The sequence below is a fragment of the Juglans microcarpa x Juglans regia genome, chromosome 5D, assembly GCF_004785595.1.
Source record: "Juglans microcarpa x Juglans regia isolate MS1-56 chromosome 5D, Jm3101_v1.0, whole genome shotgun sequence".
Lineage (NCBI taxonomy): Eukaryota > Viridiplantae > Streptophyta > Magnoliopsida > Fagales > Juglandaceae > Juglans > Juglans microcarpa x Juglans regia.
In genome coordinates, this window is record NC_054602.1 from 32,263,516 (window position 1) to 32,285,336 (window position 21,821).

General features: G+C 33.9%; 1 protein-coding gene across 1 annotated transcript; it reads right to left on the reverse strand.

Annotated features, from left to right (window-relative positions):
• Positions 1–13,363: 13,363 nt before the first annotated feature.
• On the reverse strand, positions 13,364–20,281 carry LOC121265336 (BEL1-like homeodomain protein 9). Its single transcript, XM_041168924.1, has 4 exons — positions 18,845–20,281; positions 14,443–14,813; positions 14,271–14,331; positions 13,364–14,161 (listed from the first exon to the last, which is right to left on the reverse strand). The coding sequence occupies exons 1-4, from the start codon at positions 19,775–19,777 to the stop codon at positions 13,631–13,633; spliced, it is 1,896 nt and encodes a 631-aa protein (XP_041024858.1). The 5' UTR covers positions 19,778–20,281; the 3' UTR covers positions 13,364–13,630.
• Between the last annotated feature and the right edge of the window lie 1,540 nt (positions 20,282–21,821).

Below are 21,821 nucleotides of genomic sequence, written 5' to 3' on the forward strand. Positions count from 1 at the left end.
TGAGTTTAAGCAATGTTTTAATTATATCTTTTATGTGTTAAATTAATGGAGTTGAGGTTTATAACTTTAGATATATTTTCCTCAAGTTTATGGCCTAAGTAAACCATTAAGAATTTCTAGTTAAACTAGCAAACTTGTTTTAGGAATTTTAGTTGCTGAGTGTTGTACCCATTTTATTATGTTATGTGTTCAAAAAATATATGAAGTTTTTCTTTAGTTTTCTACAACCCTAATATTGCTTAATTGTGTAGTTGGGATGTTGGTTAAGAGATGGATGTTTGAGACCGTGAATGTACTAAGACTTGCTAGTTGCCCATATGTTGCGGAATTTCTGAAGTATGTTTTGTTTTGAAGCCTAAACCAACCCATTTCATCCCTTGTTCAATTTCACCATTTTTGTTTAACCAAAAATAGATTTTAGTATGAAAAACCATTGAAGAACAAGTGACAAAAATCAACCCTCTTGTGGGCATTGGCCTTTTGTTGGACTTACCTTCCAAATGATATTACAAAGCTATCAAATGCCCTCTTTAAATGAAAATTCCAGACTTGCAGCACTTCTTTGTTCCCTTCCACTCTTAAATAAATCTCTACCATCTATACATTCCTAACTTATGATTTCTACATATCCTTCATATAGAAAATGATGGCCTTTAAAAAGAGACAGCAAGCAAGTTATGCACTTTCATGGGTTTCTTAAATGTCGGAACGAGAATATTAATGTTTTGGCTTAGCGCCATGTTTTAGTGGGTAGCTAAATGGGTTAAGGAAAAACACTTTAATTCTAACTTAGAATTTAAATAAGCATGTAGGGGTGTCGAATAGTAAAGCTTAAAGTGAAATGAATATTAATATGCTTATCATATTTCATTGAATAGGAGTTTATTTTTAAGATTCAAAGAACCTACTTGTAAAGCATCGAGATAAGTAGATATGACTATGCTCCTTACACAAAGCTCTCTTATGGAAGAATGTCTTTCTCTCTCTCTTTTCAAATGTTCTTCTAAAGAAAGAATAAACATATATATAAATTATGTATAAGCCTTTCTTGATAGCCCTTGTTAAGCACCCTATTGATTATAATTGTGTATATGTGTATAAGGTAATGCATCATGAAATTTTATACATACTCCCTTAAATAACTACTCTTTATTTATATGTAGCATGACATGAAACACTTTTTCAAAAGAAATACATATGCATTTGGACCAAGGAAAAGATAATGAAAATGTTTTATTGCAAAGAAATGAGAGAAAATGAATGAAAGTATGAAAGTACGTAACGACCATATGAATGAAAGGATACCAAAGGAATGGGCAGATTGTAATGTCTGGTAAGTAGTATTGGTAGTGCACCCAGTGCTGCTCCTATGAAAAGGATTTCCAACCTGTGGTCGCGGGAGGAATCTAGGTCCAAAAGACCGCTAACCCCAACACACGGTGCATAATCGTGTGTACTGGCCAAAGAAAGTGAAACGTAAAGTCATTTCTTAGAGATGTTTATGCATGAAAGTATAGTTACGCTTTAAGCCATTTATGCATAAAAGTATAGTTATGCCTTAAATCATTTGTGCATGAAAGTATAGTTATTTCTTAAATTGTTTATGCATGAAAGTATTGTCAAGAACTAACAAATGTGTATGTATGCATCTTTTCAAAATAAAGATTATGCGATTAATAAGTTAACAACATGGTATACTGTTTACTGATTATTAGACTCATTTTATGTTTATGTTTTAAATGTCCAGGTATGGATAAAGAGGCTGTGGAGCTAGGCACTACTAAGGAGGGAAGGGTGATGTTTAGAGTTCCATGTCGGTTCGACTTTGATGATAATGGTTTATGTTTTTAAGTTTTTGTGATGGGTGCTGTGTTGGGCCGTTTTGTTGGCCTAACTTAAGATAATATGTCTTTGGGTATGATGTAAATACTATGGTGGGGTGATGGTAATGGTGTAACTTCTATGGTAGGATGATAGTAACCTCACATACGATGGTTTAACACCTTTTTGTATGTATTGCAGGGACTAAGTCCCCTCTTATTTAGAACTAGTTATGTTGATCAATGAATATTGGACTCTGAGAGTCATTTATGTAAAATGCTAGACAGATCGTCTATCAGGTGTTTTCTTTTAAACAAGAAATGCAGAGTACATGCATGAGATTTTCATGCATATCCCTTACCACCTTTATAGAAAAAAAAAATATACATAATAAAATAGAACTGATAATAATAATGAAAGAACGGGTAAAGGGTCATGGCTTTGTCCTAGGTTAGGGTGGGGTTGTGACATTCACGAACATCAAAACTAAGTTGGAAAGTAGAACTAGGAGGCATACTATCATTTTTCAAAGCCAAATATATATACAACAGCACCAATCATTAGACATCACCAGCTTCCTGTCATTAACTATGACTCGAAAAAGACCCCCAACACCGCATTACCCACAGGTTCATGATCAAGTACAAATCTACTGACTTAATTTCCTCCTAAAGGATATTAATCCAATACCTATTATAATCTAATCCACCTGGAAAGAGTTTAAATGCAAGAAAATTTGTTTATAATCTACCTGGAAAGCAAAATCTTTATATTTCAATAAGCATCAAGATTAACCAACTTTAAGAATACAAAGACTTCAAAGTATAATAGGTAATCAACAAATATGTCCATCACATTCTTTACAACCACAATAAATTTCACTACAAAGCCTTGCAGCCATAAGTCAAGTTTACATTATTCACAACCACAATATATTTTATCACAGAACCTCACATAACAAGTCTGGTTTACATTCTTGTCATACAACAATCTCACATCTCCTCATTGTCCGATGGTGTTAGTTGTGTAACAATACCGCTCCTTACTCATAGATTCAAGGGTGAAAGCTACTCCCCCAATTAGTAGGGCCTTTGGGGAACCAAAGAGCAATTTCTTTCCTTACACTTTCAATCGAATCGCTTCCGTGAATAACCTTCCTGCAAACAACATAGCTTCAACATCAAAGCCATAGTTGAAAAAATATGTTGACACCAAAGCTAAACCAAGTGGATAATAAACATAAATAACAATATAAAGGCAATTAATACCTACATGAAATGACTATAACTCACAAGAAAAATACATGTGAAAGATAGTTCCAAGATTTCCAACTTCTACAAGATGGCCAAACCCTTAATGTCAATTGGTATAAGGGCAAATGAAATTACCTACCAATTTCAATCACAAAATCACCACGAATTATTCTTGGTGCAGAGTCTGAGAGGTTTGTGGCTCCAATAATCTTTTATCCAGTTTTCATGACATTCTTACCCTCCCAAACAGTAGCAACAATAGGATCAGAATCTAAAAATGTTATTTTGTCATTATTACAAATGTTGTGATGCTGGTATGAACAGAAAAAATAAAAAGAAAGCACTCTCAGTGAGCAAAAATAAATCTTTCCAAATCATGGAATCCATAAAATCATGTAGCAAGTATTTAGTCAAAAGCCAAGTAAAAGCTAACATTTAAATGTAGTTCTTAGCATTCCCTCCATATTCAAAACTAATAGAAAAGTAAAAGCTAAGATTAAAATGTGCACTTCAATCCTAAACCATTTATCTATCTCCACATCAGGTCATAATCTAAAAAAGATCGATACAAATCATTGACGAAAATATCATATGCTTCATATTGGTGGTCATGCATACTCAGTCAATAGGTCAGAATTCATGACCCTCATAAAGGCCAAAATACGAAAATAAAGCAAACGACTACAAAGAGCCAGTTCAGACATCACTTAACATAACTGGCCCTTTTGGAAACACACTTCTGGGCCACACAAAACATGAAAGTAATTATCTAAAGAAAGGTAAATAATACTGAACTCTAGAGTCCAATAGCTTGATCCGGCCCATGCATCCTCCATTCCCTTTAGTTTGACTAGTCTTTACCACGTACACAGTAGAACTCCTAAGTCCCTTAGTATTTCCTGAGATTATTACATCTGGTTGCCAATCTCCATCCTTGTCGGCTAGGGTAAGTTGATTTTCTGTTTTGACAAATTACAATTTCAAATTTATTTGGTCTTGTTTTGACCAAGAGCAAATGTTTAGATTTTTCTTGGATATTGTAATTTTCAATTTGAGACTCAGAATTTGAAGAAGGAAGAAAGGAAAATCATGATTTGGTGGATTTGAAGGAAAATCATGAGGTGAGAACCAATATGTTTACTTTTTATAAAATAGTTCAAGGATAAGTCAAACCACGATTAGGTGGATTAAAACATAAGATATGACAATTTTATTCTGCACAATTTCATAGTTTTTGGAGCTTGTATTATAGGATATTATAATTTATAAATTTAGGGTTAGTGACTGCAAATGGTTAGCAACAACTAACTAGCAACAATACCGAAATTTTGGGTATGTTTTAGTCTTAGATCTTACAAGTAAATAAATAAAAACAATGTTTCGAGTCCTTAGTTTGGTCCTAGCATTAGCATACAATAATATTCTTTCATAAATAACAACCTTTGTGTACTGCTCAAATTCGCTTTTGATTATAGTCTTTTCATACAAAGTAAATTAATAAAATCTATCTATTTAAGTTAAGAAAGCCAAGTGGATGCAAGATAATTAACGATATCAACTAATCCATCTTTTGATTAATAGAATTTTATTTTATTATCTTTTAGATAGAGGCTTTAAAAGAAACTATTCCCAAGTCTATGGTAGGAAATGCTAAAGATGCAAACACAAGGGCAAGGAATTTCTCCATTTCCACCCAATGTAAGTACTAAATCTAGTAGTAGTGATGGGTGTAAAACTAGGTCATTGGTTTGTGATCACTTCACAAGAACACAAAAAAGTGATCCAATTAAATCTAGGGTTGCATGTAATTATTTTGGTGCAGATTATGCATGTGATACGAAGGTGAATGGTACCAAATTCATGAAGTATTGCATTGAACATCAATGTAAGTCTTGATCATATAATGTTACGAATAAGACCCAAACTACCTTAAGTTAGAAGTCCAAGGATGGAGGGACTAGTAATGGGGGCCTTGTCTCGATAGCCTTAAGTGTTGAGGCTTGCAGACAAGCCCACGCAAAAATAATTAGATTTGACGAGTTGTCATTTAAATTTGCTTAAGGAGAGGTTTTTAAATATTTATGCTTGTTCAACCAAAGTGGATAGGAATCTCATCTCATGTTACGGTTCTCAAATATTGTTATAGTGTGTATTCATTGGAAAAAAAATAAGTTGAGAAGTGTTCTTCAATGGCAACAAGTTTTCCTTAACACGGATACATGGATATCTGTGCAAAACATCAACTATATCTGTCTCACTGCACATTTCATTGATGACAATTGGAAACTACACAAAATGATCATCTTTATTATTTAGTTGAAAATCACAAAGGTGATACAATTGGTAGGGAATAGAGATGTATTTACTTGATTGGGAGCGGCCAAAAATACTTTCAACCACTCTTGATAATGTAAAATAGAATACCAAAGCAACTATCTTTTTGAAAAGGAAGACGAAGCATATGAAGAATACTATTTTGGAATATGAATTCTTGCATGTGAGATGTTATGACTACATCTTAAACTTGATTATTCGTGAAGGGTTGAAAGAGTATGATAAATCTATTGCCAAGGCGTAAGATGTTTTGAAATATGTTAAATTATCTCCACAAAGGTTGAGTACATTTAAGTCATGTGTACAATTTGAAGAGATTACGTGCAAAAGCCATATATGTTTATAAGCACCAACTAAGTGGAACTCTACCTATCATATGATGGAGAGAGCTGAAGAACTTCAAAGGGTTCTTGAGCGGTTAGAGGAAAAAGATGTAGTGTTCCTTCTTTGTATTAGAGAAGAGGTTGACGATGATGACGACGACAACGACGACAATGATAAGGATGGGATAAGAATGAGAAGTTAGGGCCTCCCAACAAAGATGATTTTGAGAGGTAAGATTGTTAGTGAGATTTCTTACTCTTTCGTGATGCAACTTTGCACTTTTTGGGTGGTCAATGTATAACTTGTAACTTTTTTTTATGGAACTAGTTACAATTTAAGACACAATTGACATTGAGTGTGAAGGAGGACATGTGAGGTTAATGACAATAAATATGAGCCAAAATTTGATAAATATTGGTGTAGCTTTCATAATATGAATATGTTGTATGTTGAGCTTGTTCTTGATCCTCGATACAAGATCTAATGTCTTGAGTTTTCGTTGGAAGTAATGTATGCTCATGATTCTACAAGAACAATTGAGTTTAAACTGGATGTGAGAAGTGATTTGACCCTTATGTATGATACATACGTTAAATATGAACAAGATCATAGTTCTTGTCCACAATAGCAACCCACAGGTTTCTCAACCGAAGATGAAACTAGTACAAGTAGTAGACTTGAGGATAGGAAGGCATTGAGATTGGCTAAATTTAAGCAATGGTTAAAATTGAAAAAATCTTTTAAAAGCAAGTCGCAAGTGGATAAATACCTATCTGTAAACTGTGAGGAAGATGATGAAAAATTTCACATTCTAATAGCACTGTCATTAGATTAGTCAAATGCCAATCAAATCCAAAATTTGCCTCATTTGACATATAAAAGCCAGCATTGGATTAGCCAAAGGTAAAATTATATGGCTTTGAACTATAGGAACAGACACCCGATAGTCATATTTATCCCTTTACTGTACAAAGACAAATCAATAATTTATTGAATAAACGTCCGTCCAAACTACCCTCCCTCTTTCCTTAAAAATTTTATGTTTTCTCCCTCTTTTCTTCGTCCTACTCTTCCCTCTTCACCATTTTCTCAGGAGTTGTGTCCAAAAATTTGTAATTTACCTATCTCAAAAGGTACATTGTCATCTTCCAACTTCAAACTTTCACCACCATCTTCGTTTACAAAATTTTCTATATATTTAATAAAAATAGTTATCTCTTCCATTAGGCCATATTCGTCAGGATATGTATCGTGGGCTAATGTAGAGTTTCAAATTTTCCAATCTATGGATGAATGTTCCTCCTTAAATATTCACCTTTTTTGAAGTATTTCAGCACAATAAATGCAAAATTTGAAACCAAATCCCCCACATTAGTTTGGGCTTGCATCAATCACCCTCCATTTATAACAAGATTATAAATAGATTTTTAAAAAATTCTTAGCAATTATTACTTGGTTATCTATTATCTAAATAAAAATTGAAGTGATGTCTTCATAGAAGGATGAGTTACGTCATTAATCATTTTAAAAAATTTTATTATTTATTCATTCTTTTATATCATAAAGAGAAGTTCTATTTGCAAGCCGGTGTGGAGGTAGATGGTTGATTTGACCTGACTTGATTTGTAAAAGAAGTTTTAAAATTAAATAGAATAACTCTAAGAAATCTTGTCATATGAGCAATGTGGAGGATATGTCCTCCACGTCGACTTGTAAGTAGAAAAATTGATAAAGACTACATAAAAGTCTTACATCATATACCTCCACCTAATTAACATGTGATTTATTATTTTTGTACTTCTATTTAAACACACACATATTTAAGCATTTAGAAGAGCAAAAGTGGCATGTTAATTAGGTAGAGGTGTATAGTGTAAAGCTTTCATAATTACTACTAATATAGGGGTGCTACCCGCATGGTGCGGGGCAGAGGAACCCCCTCCCCACCCCGCCCCCCGCCACTCACCATGCAGAGGGTGTAGTTTCAACCCCACCCCCCGGTACCGGTGCGAGGGGTGCGGTTGCATCCTGTCCCGCCCCCTGCTCAAACTAATGACACATTAGGTCTAAAAGATTTTTTGAGTCCAAAATTTTTTTTAGATTCAAATTATAATATAATATAAATTATAAATTAAAATTTATACATTCAAAAAAATATAAACTTATTAAAATTGTATTTTGGATTGTTTTCGCCTTCTAGGCCAACCATTATATAGGACACCAAGACAATATAATAGTCATACTTAAATAATCAGAGCCAAGGCAATACATATTAGGACGGGGGTGTGCCTTATCCTAATAGAAACCTTTCATTTCTCAACTTTTTCTCTCCTCTTGCTCAGAAAAATCTTCTCTCTCCTGTGATATAAACTCTTTAATTTTCAATGTTGAAAAAACCATTTCATTTCTTTCTTTTTTTTCAAATAATTGACAAAAAAATTCTTCAGTTTCCACTTTAGTTAACTCGACTAATTTAATTATTCCGGCCCACGCATCTCTTGGGTTTAAGCCTTTATCTTTAAAGCCTGGGCCATAAGCCTATCTCAAGCGGGTTGGCTTAGATCATCCATAGTTTAGATCTACTCTCCCGTTTATCCCATAGGAAAATACTATTATTCTCACAATTGTACTGCCTTAATTGACCGTTGGTCAAAATTTTTTTTTAATTTAATAATTAAAGAAGTAATTTTAAGTATATTAATATATTTTAAAAATATAAAAATAAAAAAACCTCAACAGCACGCCAACAATAAATGCTGGCTGGCATAGTAGTTTTGCCCTTATCCAATAATATTCAGCTCATTCTTTTCAGATTTTTGTTAGATGGGAGTGGGATAAGTCTATTTTTTTTTATGTAGTTTTCTATGCAGAGGGACTATCAATCACTCCACTCAATATCATATCATATATGATGTAGCCGTGACACAGCATAGAAGCACATGTGCAGCAATATCATGAAGAAGCGGCAGCACAGGAGCCATCATCTTTGCAAATTGAGCCACCGCAACTTAAAAAGCACATGAGGAGCTGATTGAAGGAGACTCCCTAAAAAGAGCCATCATCGTTGCATGCAGCACAGGATTGGTACTGAATCCATCCCATCATTTAGGAAAAATCATTCATCTTCCTGATTTTCAGGAGCTAGATCGAGAAGGTTCAAAATATACATATATCGCCACATCAGTACCAAATTGAACTGCTCACAAGGTAATGGATAACTATCAATAAATTAAGAGTTTTTCTACACAACCTCTATCATACTCTACATTTCATATTTTTTTAAATTTTTTAATTTTTTAATTTTTTTTTTAAATTTTTTTTGAGTTTATTTTTTTAAATTATTTCAAATTTTTTATTCATTATTCATATAATAAATATTTGATAAAAGAAAAAAAATTAAAAATTAAAAAAAATATGAAGTGTGGAGTATTAGGAGGTTGTGAAGATTTATTCATAAAGTAATGCCAATTTGATACCACACCCCCTTAACAAACTTCTCCCCTACCTTCTCTTTTCACGGTAACGACGATCCATCTTCATATTTGTTATAGAGTAATGTTATTCATCATTTTTTTCATCATCTTCTTATTATCTTATAATGTGATATTAGATGATTGAAGATTATTTATTATATTTTACTTGTAAACCTATCATCTAATGTCATATCATGAGATAATGAGAGAATACATAATAAAAAACATGGATGATAAATAGATTTTTTTTTTTTTTGATATAATAATCAACGCGATTAGAAAAAAGAAGAAGAAGAGGAGAAAAGAAAAAATAGGTCGATCCATTGATAAGAATGCAAAAGCATTTTACTGGAGTATAGCATTTTACTTTCTACAGCTTTGTATCCTTGAAAGGTGAGAATTGATAATATATATGATAAGATACCCATTAGCCTAAGTGATGGACTAAAATCATTACAAATATGCTTTTTCTAATGGGTAAAAGCAATCCATGCAAAAGCAAAAGATTTGACGGTCCTATTCCTGTGCTTGATTTGTTCCAAAGCAAAAGTATTTCTTTTTAAATTACTTGTTTTAATTCCTGTAAAGGAGTCTGTCGGTGCAGCTCGTTTTGTTAAACAACATTTTTGCATATTTTCTTAGTTTGGTCATAAAAAGAACACTACCAACTTCCACTAATTCAACGGCACAAGCAACCAAAAATGCAATTGGGATACCTAATCATGTCGTGCACCAGTAGAAAGCATATCAAGATCTCTTAAAGTTCTCATCGGAACTTTAAAACTTAAAGCAAAAAACATATCAAGATCATGTTTTAATGTATTTCTCGACTAACAATAAATGTTTGATAAAAGTACTTACACGTACGATGTCATATCTCGCTCTCGTCTGTCTAGTAGCCATGGAATAATCAGAACCACCATTAAAATTGCATGCAGTTTCATTCAAAGCCCATGTATTATAATGAACTTGCATGCACAACTTAGGTTTACCTACGTGAAAATTCAAACGTGATCATGTGTGGACTAGTTCAGCCAAACATATGATCATGACGCAGCCAATGTTTACAAACAGTAGGAGAATCGATCGGTAGCAAAAGACGAATTAGCATATATAGATTAAACTTTCAGATATAAACTTCGTGTTGGAGCCCTTGCCTTTATATCAGAATCTGTATCACTGAGACAAGACCATGTATTATAAATAATTTTGGCCTGTCCACTCTGTATTTTCTTTTCTTTATGTCCAGCGCTGCCATGCCAATTAATATGGCCTGTTGCAGACAATATTTTTCTAACAAAGCTGCCATTTATCAGTTTGGAAAAGACTGGTCAGCCAAAATCTTAAAACAATAAATCTGGAATTTTTTTTAGGAAATATTGGAAAATTTATATATAAAAAAGCACCTCCAAACAATCATCACATTCTCAAATTCACCTCCAAATTATGACCATTTTCATCTTACCCTTAAAAATCCAACTTTTTGTTGCAAGTTAATTCGGAATCAAACTGGGGGCCGGGATAATCAGCATAACTACACTAGGTTAAAAAAAAAACGTACGAAAAAGTAGTGGCCCCCGGCCACGGGGCCAAAACCATGGCTCCTCCCAGCTCCTATGATGGCAAATTTCCCTTTTCTTCTTTCAAAATTAGTAATGGACAGTAATTAGTAGTTTCTATTATATTATCAATATGACTACAAAAAAAATAAGCATTGATGATAAATTATTTACGATAAAAATATATTCATTTTGACATACAATAATTATTTTCGTATGAAATAACTGGTCACTAATCATTTTTCGCCCGCCGGTGAATAAAAAAAATATGGGCAATATCACCTAATTTAATACCCGAGATTATGATCCAGGAAAAGAAAGAAGGTTTATTAATTGAGAATCGATGAAGTATAGTTTGAAACAATTTCTTATGTAATTTACCCTTTTGATATCTTTTTTGGCAACTTCATTCAACTAGTAACGAAGCAACTCAAGAGGGTTTGCTCAATGTGTAAATCAGATAATTACTATATACTAAGTGTTTATCAAACTCTTATCTCACCGTAATGATCATGTAATTGACATTATCTATTAACATTTGAACTTCTTATTTAAAAAATAATAATTGATCTAATAATTTATGCACAATGCTATTAATTCAACACGATATGAGGAAAACTGGATAAAAATATAATGTACAGCTAAATGCCATATAAACAAAAACTAACTCATCTATCATGCATATCTTCCCCATCAACTATTACTTACCGTCGAGTTCCCTGGCTACAGTTGACTGCTAAACATCAACATCCAACAATATCATCTCATACTTTTATTCTAATTAAGCCCTATTTGTTTTAGTTTGCATTCCCTTTCCAGCAATTACAAAGATCAACAAGAACTAGCTAGCTAGTTAGCATTAAGTAATAAAACAGTTAATGATTGATCCGCTCTTGATTTTCTAGCTCAAACTAATCGAACAAGCGAAGAGAGCATTAAAGAATGTTGGAGACCACCTCTAATGACAGTAACAACATCCAATAACAACAATGGGAATATGCTCTATCACTAGGGTTTTGCCATGAACTTAATTTATTCAAGAATGTTGGAGACCACCTCGTTTGTTTTCACAATCATTCTTATCCCATCTAAGTATTACAACTTTTTTAAATTTTCATACAAAATAAAATAAATAATTCAAAATTTTTAAATCTCAAAACAAAAATAATATTAAAAAACAAATTATAACAATATTTTATTCAACTTTCAACTTTTATTTCAACTCATCTTATCTCATCTCATTTTATCTGCAAAAAAAAAAAAAAAAAGGCAAATCAAAATAGAGTTTTAACTTTATTCGTTTTACAAATGAACCATTCATAAACACAAACTTATGATTGATTATTAAATGATATAATTCATATAAAATTTCACTTGATTTGTATAAGCTCTAGTTAAACTTGAATAATTGATTTTTTTTTATTTGTAATATTATCTTTAATTTTTTAATGAGAACATTTTAAATATTTAAAAATATAAGATGAAATTATGTTCATAAAATATGCATGTTACTTGAAACTTTACAAATATAGTCATTGTTATCTAATATCATGTCGTATGTGCATATAAATTATACAAAACTCATTTTATTTGATAAGATTTGTAGATAAAGTTATTATATTATATATATTATATATATATAATATAAAGAATTTGTTTTGTAAAAGTTAAATAAAATTTGTGAACAAGTTTAACCTCGCTTCAATTAGTTATTTGTAGATATAAAATAGAAAAATTCTTTTTATTAACTATTATTCACTACCCTACACCCTATGAAACACTTCCCCACCCTATGAAAAAAAAAAAAAACTGTAAGTATAGAATGTAAAAATGAATAATAGCTAATACATAGAATTCTTCTAGAAAATATAACTCAATGATAAACTCGTATTCGAATAAAATTTAAAAACTTTTAACCACTCACTATACTTGTTGATACCTCTAGTCTCCATGCACGAACAGTCGAAGGTTCACTGGGCCGGGCAATCCCGATTCCCAACGCCTAAACTAATGCAATCGGCCTTCAACTGTCCAACATTGTTGTGGAAGGAGAGTCCTAGTCGTAAATATAAGCATCAATCCCATGACATATATACAAGAATGAAGCATCCCAGATTCCCAGCCAACATAGCAGAGAAAATCAACCATAATCTCAATTATATATTTATGCGCAATGAACTATATATATAGTCTAAATGGAGTACGTACTGCTTCCAATTATTATAAGTACTACTTCTGTTTCTTTTCAATTATAAGTACTACGCAGATGCGTTTCCATCTCACAAACACTCCTTCCATACTTGAGAAGAAACTACTTATAATAACAAACGTACTTAGAGAAAATAAAATATACACCAAAAATAATCATAGTGAGAGCAAAGACCTAGGCAACAGACAGAGCAGTACTTGAAAGAATTATCCTCCAAACCTTAGCATACCCAAATCAAGACGATCAGAAATAAGACTTCGGGCCCCAATAATTGAGGAAACCCTAGTTTTTCATTGACCCCTGAAGGTGGGAACCTTTAGGGGGGGGGGGGGGGGGGGGGATTTCATTCACACCAGAAAGCACAACTTGAAGCCATGTTTAAATCAGATCTGATTGGCCGATGCCAAGGTATCCTTTTTATAATATAAATTTACACCAGAATTTTACACCAATACTTTATGTTTTCCGGTCTTTTAAGAGATCGTATACATTGCGATGATGTAAAACACCTCTTCTTGCAACATAACAGGTTTCTATTCAGCCATGCACTGTTGTGTCAGCCTCGATCCTGAGAGATGATAAAAGCAAATCTAACTGAGAATTGTCAGAAAATGATCCAATTAAATGACGTCCAGACAGCCCTTAAACTGAACATCTTCAGCCCACAAAATCATGCAAAAGTTGGCCTCCAATAACATCCCTTCCAAAATGCCGATTATGTGACTCAAAGCCTCCCATAACATATCCCTCAGCACTTGTGTCGAGGCCAAGGCCGTAACGTTGAACTGCATTTATGGGAAATGGCTCTGATAAACCAATCCCATTATTTTGGTGAAGACCCAATGTTAAAGAAACACCACTACTTCCACCCGCCATGCTCATACCTATACCCACATGAGGATGACTTGAGAAGTTGTATGATAAGTGCTGTGGTTCCTCACTCCCCACAGGTATATCAGGAACTTCATTTCTAGTCCGCTTTGATGGGTTGTCTTGAACCCTTTGGGCAGAGGTGGAAGGGTTGTCGGATACAAGTGAGTTTGCTGAAGTTAAATGATCACTTGATCTGTTGCCACTTCGTTCGTCCCTCTGTAATGATTTTTGTGATTGCCGTGTTTCTAGCATGTGTATTTCTTCCACCATTGGCTTCCAAAGCCTTACTCTTGCATTGATAAACCAATTAGAAACCTGGCTTATAACAGTTTCCAAAATTGATTAGATATAATCTCAGATCAATATAAAGATGAAACTTTTGTACATTGAAAATAAAAGTACAGTTTACGAAGAAAAGGCACACCTGGCTTCGTGATAGGCCAGTTTGTTTAGCCAACATTAGTTTGTCTGTATCAGTAGGATAACTGTAATATAACATGGCAACTGGGTAATGTCAACATGCTCATAAAAGGTAGACATGAGGGGAGACGTTTTGTTGTTCCTTTGGATGTTAACCAGGTAATTAAATTACTTACGGATGGAGAAAGTGTTCAAACAGCCATGCCCGGAGAACAGTTACAGCGCGTTCAGGAAGCCCCCTTTGGGGCCGCCAAACGGGTTGGTGCTCAAGGAATCCTGAATCGTGCACAGGTCTCTGGTAATGTATTCCTCTCTCAGTGCTCCCAAACCTTGGACCTTCATCTTTTCCATGCATTGCATGACCCTGCGCCTTACTTGAGAACTGAAGCTGGTCAGTAATCACATTCTTCAAGCACCTGAAATGCTTAGACATAGCCTTTACGGCCAAGTTGGCATAGGGAGCAGCATTGCCAAGCCCAGCAACGTATTCAAATGATGCTACTACAGCCTGCATCTGTTGATAGTATTGCTTGTACCTCCTGTAAACCTAATGAAAATGAAAACCAGTGAAACAAAATACTCTAGTAATAGATGGGGCTAGAAATTAGCGGGAAACTCATCCTGGCGCGCATCCCAAACCCAGTAAAAATGCTGCAATATCATAACCAAACTCTTAAAGGAAGGGAAGCATACGAGAAACTTAAAGATTCAAATGCAAATAGGAAGACAGCTTAATTAGCTGCATCATGTGTCCCATTTACAAAGGAGCACAAAAATGATACAAAGCAGTTCACATTTAACTTCACTACTGTTGTTCTCAAATATTTAAATCCAATAGACACCCCAATCATTTCTTATTCTAAGAAAATTCTCTCATTCTTGTCAATTCCATTCTTGTTTTCATTGTAAAAATGGGGTGTTGGGTGTTTCTCTTTCATACCTGCTTTAGTGCCTTAACTGGGGAATAACAAAATTATTTTCTGCAAAAACAAATTCACCTCAATCCAACTTACACTTGGCCCCAGCTGATGGGATCAGTTGCATGAGATACATGCATATATATATATATATATATATATATATATATTACTTCCGATAAGATTGGAACCTAAGTAAGCTTTAAAATGACACCCAAGTGGGGAGACCAATACAATTTATACAATGGCTAGAGCTCTTAAAACAACAAGAGGTAATATAGTGATACCAAAAGTGCAGCTTACCTTTCAAATTTGGTAAATGATCGAGCTACTTATATGTAACATGAGGGGAATATGGAAACTAGAAGTGCAACTTATAATCCTGTTTACAGATGTATAACTATTAGTAAATGCAATTATTAAGTTCTACAGGCTAAGGGAACCTTCGCCTATACTACAATGGAAGGAAATCATAATTTAGGTCTCACCAATTTGAGGTAACTGGCACTATGTAATGATAAGAAACAAAACAAAAAAAGTAAATGATAATGCATCTTACTCCCTAGCTATCCACATTTCATACAGCCCAAATCTTTCATTATTGGATGTTAAAAATTACCTTTAACATCATTCAATATCAATTTTTGACAGGCAAGGGTCCTGACAACAGATATTTAGTCCAAGAGTTTTACAATCGAATTTATGAGGTATTGTTTCAGGACTGTGCTTGAAAGAAAAAGGAGTCTCATTTGGTGAAAACTAGACCAAAACGTATTAGATATCTCCATGGTGGTAGTTGTCTTTGTTTAAACGTCTCTTTGACCACAATAACAGGTAGGCAAAGAATATAGTGGGAGATGAACACCTATGGGATCTCCAAGTGTTGTATTTATGCAAAATGTTGAGCCACCACTTACGACACTCACGTTCACAACAAGTCTCCCCCTCACATGTTAGCCTCTATCAAACTGACCTAACTCCTTTGTATGTGAGCCTTTCATAGGCACTAGAGTTGCCTACAATGCAGCAATCACCAAAAGCAGCTAATTCCAAGAGTCAGAGACTCAGTGTGAGCCATATACCGCATGTTAAAAGCAAAAGACTTTGCCCAAGCTAAACCATGGTCTTCGGCGCAGATTGGGGAGATAAACAAGGGAAACCTTCTTGCGAGACCTTAAAATAAGATATCATCACTGTACTCAATTATGTGAATTTGGGCCCAACAATTTAACACATTTTGAATACCACCCAAGGTGGGATTTACCACTCATATATACTTTCAAACCACAATATGTTTTAAGCGAGAAGTTTATCAACTAATTTTTGGACATTTTAGAATTAAACTAGGAAATAGTTTGCTCTTCATGGGTTAAGAAACAGCAAAAAAATTGCTATCCTTGCCATTTTTCCTTGCCTCATTAAAAGATCAATGTATAGATGCACTATTGTAATAGGAGCCGGAATTCTCATAAGAAACAGATTGAAGAGCAACAGTCTTGGCATCCAAGATCTTGTGAGTTTCCATATCCCAAGAAGTTCTCAATTCATTTGTTTTTTTAATTACATAGGTTTTATTTAATGTTATCGGTCGTAGTTTTTATGGAATTTTGTGTCATTTTTTTCCATCACTTTCTCTATGTTGAATTTTATTGTCTTCTAATTTGAATGCTTTCCCTTTTTTTTGTCATTCTGAACATGCGCAAAATTTGTACATAAAGGTAAGTAATTATTTTGTTCCACAGAAAGGGAAAATGATCCGGTTTTATTTGCTTGGAAAAAAAAAAAATCAAACATTGTATGCAAACTGTATTTTGGGAATTAGGTGACAATCACAATTTATAAATAGCTCTTTATTAAATTTTATGCCATTTCTACAAAGTTTCGAATATTTTGCGTAAACGGCTTCATGCACTTTATAAGGATATTTTGGGGCAAATAAATATTTCATACGAGATGAATACAAATAAAACAAATGTGAGATTCTTATATTCCTGGGAATCTCATCATGTCCCATGTCATTCCTAAAAGTGGGTTAGTCACATTCCTGGGAATCCAGATTTATTACTATGCATCAAGTTCCTAGAAATGTGGATGCCTAAGCACATATCAAAATATGTAACCAAAGGCCCCGTTACTGTGGAAGGAAAGTGGCTTTCTTGACTTCCCTCATTACTTAACTTGGAACAAATAAATTACTCTATCTCACATGCCCCATTCCCTAACATTGACCGGACAGAATGTACTTGTTCCTAGTTTTTTTTCGAACAAGTCAATTCCGTCTTACATGCCTATTTCCTATTACTACTACATATAATAATAAAAACTTATTTTAATGGATAAATGCATGCATGCTCATAGAATATGTTTCCCCCACATGGACATTCTACATGCAAATAAACACAAGACTGGACCGTAGCCAGCACTGCTGTAATATTGACAAGAAGAGAGACCAACTACTCACATAAAATGATCTCTATCTGGCTAACATAAATGGCAGCCTACAAAATTGAATAGCAAGTCACAACCCTAGTGCATTGGAGATATCCATGTGAAGGGATCAATCGCTTTACAGCTCATAAGGAATTTTTCAGTTAATCTGATTGGTTGTGCCAATTTTGGTTGAACAAAGGGAAAATGCTTTTTATTTTCTATCCCATTCTGTAAGGCTCAGTTTGGATTGAGAGTTAATCTCAACCCATCTCGTCTTATCTCATCATTACAATTTTTACAAATTTCCTCACAAAATACAATAAATAATTCAACTTTTTCAAATCTCAAAACAATAATAATATTAAAAAATAATATTCTAACAATATATTATTCAATTTTCAACTCTCATCTCATCTCAACTAACTATCCAAACCTAACCTAAATGAAATTGCTTTGTAGCTACCTTGGATTTAAAAGGGAAAAGCACTTTTAATCTACTGAGTTCAATAATCTGGAAAAATAAAATTAAATAAAGAGGGCAGACACCTTGTCATCTACTGATCATTTCATCCTCTTTAGTTTTGGAATACCATTATGCTTTATTTACACACTTTATAGGAGTATATATCATTTCAAACGGATTCCTTCACTCACTTTATGCCCTAAACTCGGTGATAATAACCCCAAGTATAACTCATTTTATAGCTGTCAGACACTTTAAAATGCTAACTTAATGGATATATTCCTTCCTGTCTCCTTTTCCAAAAAGACGATTTTGCGATCACCAAGACCATCTATTCATTGATATAGAATCAAATGCACAAAGAACACAGCTGAGGAAGCTATAAATTACAAATGAAAGATACTTATCCATGCAACACCACAGACTGCACGTTGTTTAAATGAACGACCAACCAAACACTTTAACACCATTTATATATTTAATTAAGAAAAAAAACATTCCAGAACTTGCTTATACAGTGACAACGCTTAGGTTTCATAAAAACCCATCTCGAGAAAAGATCGTTCTTTAAAGAAGATCAACTCGAAAAACTGTGAGCCAAATTTGCAAGAAAGGAGACTAATCGACGCAACAGAACCAGAATTAATTACCTATTCAATGCAAGAATGATGATCAATTGGGTTGCAAAGTTGTAATTAAAAAAATAAAAAATCAAGTGCAAACTGGATCGACTGCAATACCACCCATCAAATTTAAAAAGTAGTGTACCTCATCGAGCATCGAAATGAGCCTTGACTTCTTTCTCCGAACCTCGCCCCCATCTCCACAACTAGGCGGATCTTCTACAATTCCAGTTGCGCTCAGGGTCTCCATGGGAGAGTCCATGAGAGCTGAATCCGCCGCGATCTTTTCGGCGTAAATTCCACGACCCGCCACATCGCAGAACTCCTCCAGCAACTGTTGCGCGGGCTTCAGGAACCTCGATCCCTTCAAAACAGAAGCGTATCCAGTAAACGGTCCGAGCGGCACGGAGCTCCGCGACAAGTCGTTCGAGGCCGCGGCACTGCCACCAACAACGCCAGGAATCACATACCCACCTGCACTGGACCCGTATCGTTGGAGATTTAGCTCCAGTGGGAGGTTGCTTTGTTGGGTAGCATGTGATGACAAAGATAGAGACAGTGGTTCTGGCTTAAACACGGCCACTTCACTACCATTATAGCTCTGATCGAAATCTCGAAGGCTCTGGAGACTTCGAGGAGGATAAAGAAAAGGGATACTGTTGATTTCTTGGATAGAGCTCGGAATATTAGGCAAGGAGGATTGGGGATCCAAGTAAGGGTGGTGAGAGGCCGATGAAGAAGACGACGCACCGTTCATAATACCACCCACGAACCCCATCAGATTGACGCTTTCTTCTTTGACAGAGCAGCCACTTGCTTTGCAAGCCTCGGTTGTGGGCCCCGAAAGCTGGGGGTTGTGGTGGTGGAAATTGTGTGCGGTGGCGGCGGTGTTGGCGCAAGTCAACAAATCGGAGGAAAGAAGCGCGGGATCGTAGAGGGGGAGCAAACCTGCGCACCCTTGGAGGTTAGCCGAGGTGGGTTCCACAACACCACCGTGGTGGTTCTGGGCGATGACTACCCTGAGTTTATCTCTTCTACTTTGTTGAGGGACATGGTACGGCTCAAAACTCTCCGCCATAGCTAGCCAAAAGAGAAGAGAGAGAGAGAGGTGAAGAGTTTGGGGTATTATGGGTAATACAGAGGAGAATAATAGGAGTGGGAGGCTAAAAAGATAGGGTGGTGATGAAATGAGAGGCTATCATGATGTTATTCTGAGCTGAAAAAGTTATGGCAAAGACTGGCACAGGTTAGAAGCAGAAGCAGAAGCAGAAGCAGCAGCAAGCAGAAGGAGATACGTGAATTGATTGAGAATTTGAGAGTGTTGGGTGGGCATGGATCCAAGCATCTTCATACGCGCACACTCATATTGCGCGCGCGCAAACACACAAACACTCAAAAACACACACAGATCATTTGCACAACGAGATTTCTTCTTTCTCTAACCATGGGGAAGTGGCCGAGAGCGCATAGGGTTTCGAGGAACCGGACGAAGACCGGCTATTTCCGGTAATAATTGAACTCAACTGACTGTGTGTGTTTCAGATATTTCTGACAGTGGGAGAGTTTTTTGCATATGTATTTGTCGTTTTATGGATTTTCGAGCTGTTCTGTGTTTCTTTTATTAATTTAGTTAAATAGGTTTTTACATTTTTATGGATGATGACGCACGTGAGAACGCGGGAACAGAGCAATGAATGAGTGAAAGGCTGGGAGTTTGCCCTTCTCAACACTCAAAATCAGCCGTAGCTTTCTTGTTTCTCGCTTTACGAGGTAATTTTGTTCTTTTTTTAATCGTTTTTATCTCAAATATTATTTATTTCGGAACATTTAAAAAAAAAAAAAAAAAAAAAACAAGACAACAGGACAAAATGCCTTTGAGCTCTAATCTGTTCAGAGCATTCTGGCTTGATCAAATTTATTTTTAAAATTTAACTAATATTATATTTTTTTATATTTACCTATTTTATTTAAATTCAACTCTCTTATTAAATTATCTATTCAGTCTCTATATAATAATAAAATATTATTAATTTAATAATTTTTTTATTTAATTTATTTTTATCATATTTTATATCTCTATTGATTAAATATTAATAATAATTATATTTTAATTAAATTAATATTAAAAAAATTATATTTTCAAAAGCCATTTAATGCTAATAATAAAAAATATTTCACTTATAAAAAAAATAATAAAAAAATATTTGATTAAACTCATTTAAAATTTTATCTAAATTTCTTAATTACAAACCAAATAGTATTTTTTCCTAGAATGAGAAACTAATATTTTAATATTTGGTGAATCAATTGTGGTTCTCTATATTTGGTCAATCACTGTAGTAAAAGTTTAAATTATTTTAGATTTGTTAAATTCAATATGAGATATTTTTGACATAAATTATGTATATTTTAACCAACCTTCTCATTTGACCAAATCAATAAAGATGCTCTTACTAAAATCTCGTTGGAAAAGTATGATGCAACCCCATTGTGTAAATACAAGTTTCACACATAATTGGGCTGTCGATTTTTTTCATTAGTATAAGCCATTTATTTACAATATTTTTTTTTAAATATGCACATAATATTAATTCGGATTGAATATCAGATCTCATAGTATTTAAAAGAAAAAATCTATTATCAAGCCTTTAGGAAAATACTAACTTAATATAATTTAATTTAAAAGATAAATTTTAAAATTTGAATCTTATAAATCAAATATTACTATTTAATTTATGTAGATAGTGTGTAGAATAGAATTGTATTAAAAAGTTAAAGAAAATATTTATAGTCTCTTTTTCATCCCAATAAAAAATCTTGAACGTTTAAAATTATGGTTTGGACTCTAAAAGTATTTCATTTCATCATTATAACTTTCTCAAATTTTTACATAAAATATAATAAACAATTCAATTTTTTTAAATCTCAAAACAATAATAATATTAAAAAATAATATTATAACAATAGTTTATTCAACTCATCTAAAATCATCTCATCTCATCTCTAAATCCAAACCAGCCAGACTCATTTAGATTGAGAAATACTCTTAACTCATCTCATGATATTATTATTACAACTTTCTCAAATTCTTATACAAAATATAATAAACAATTTATAAACTT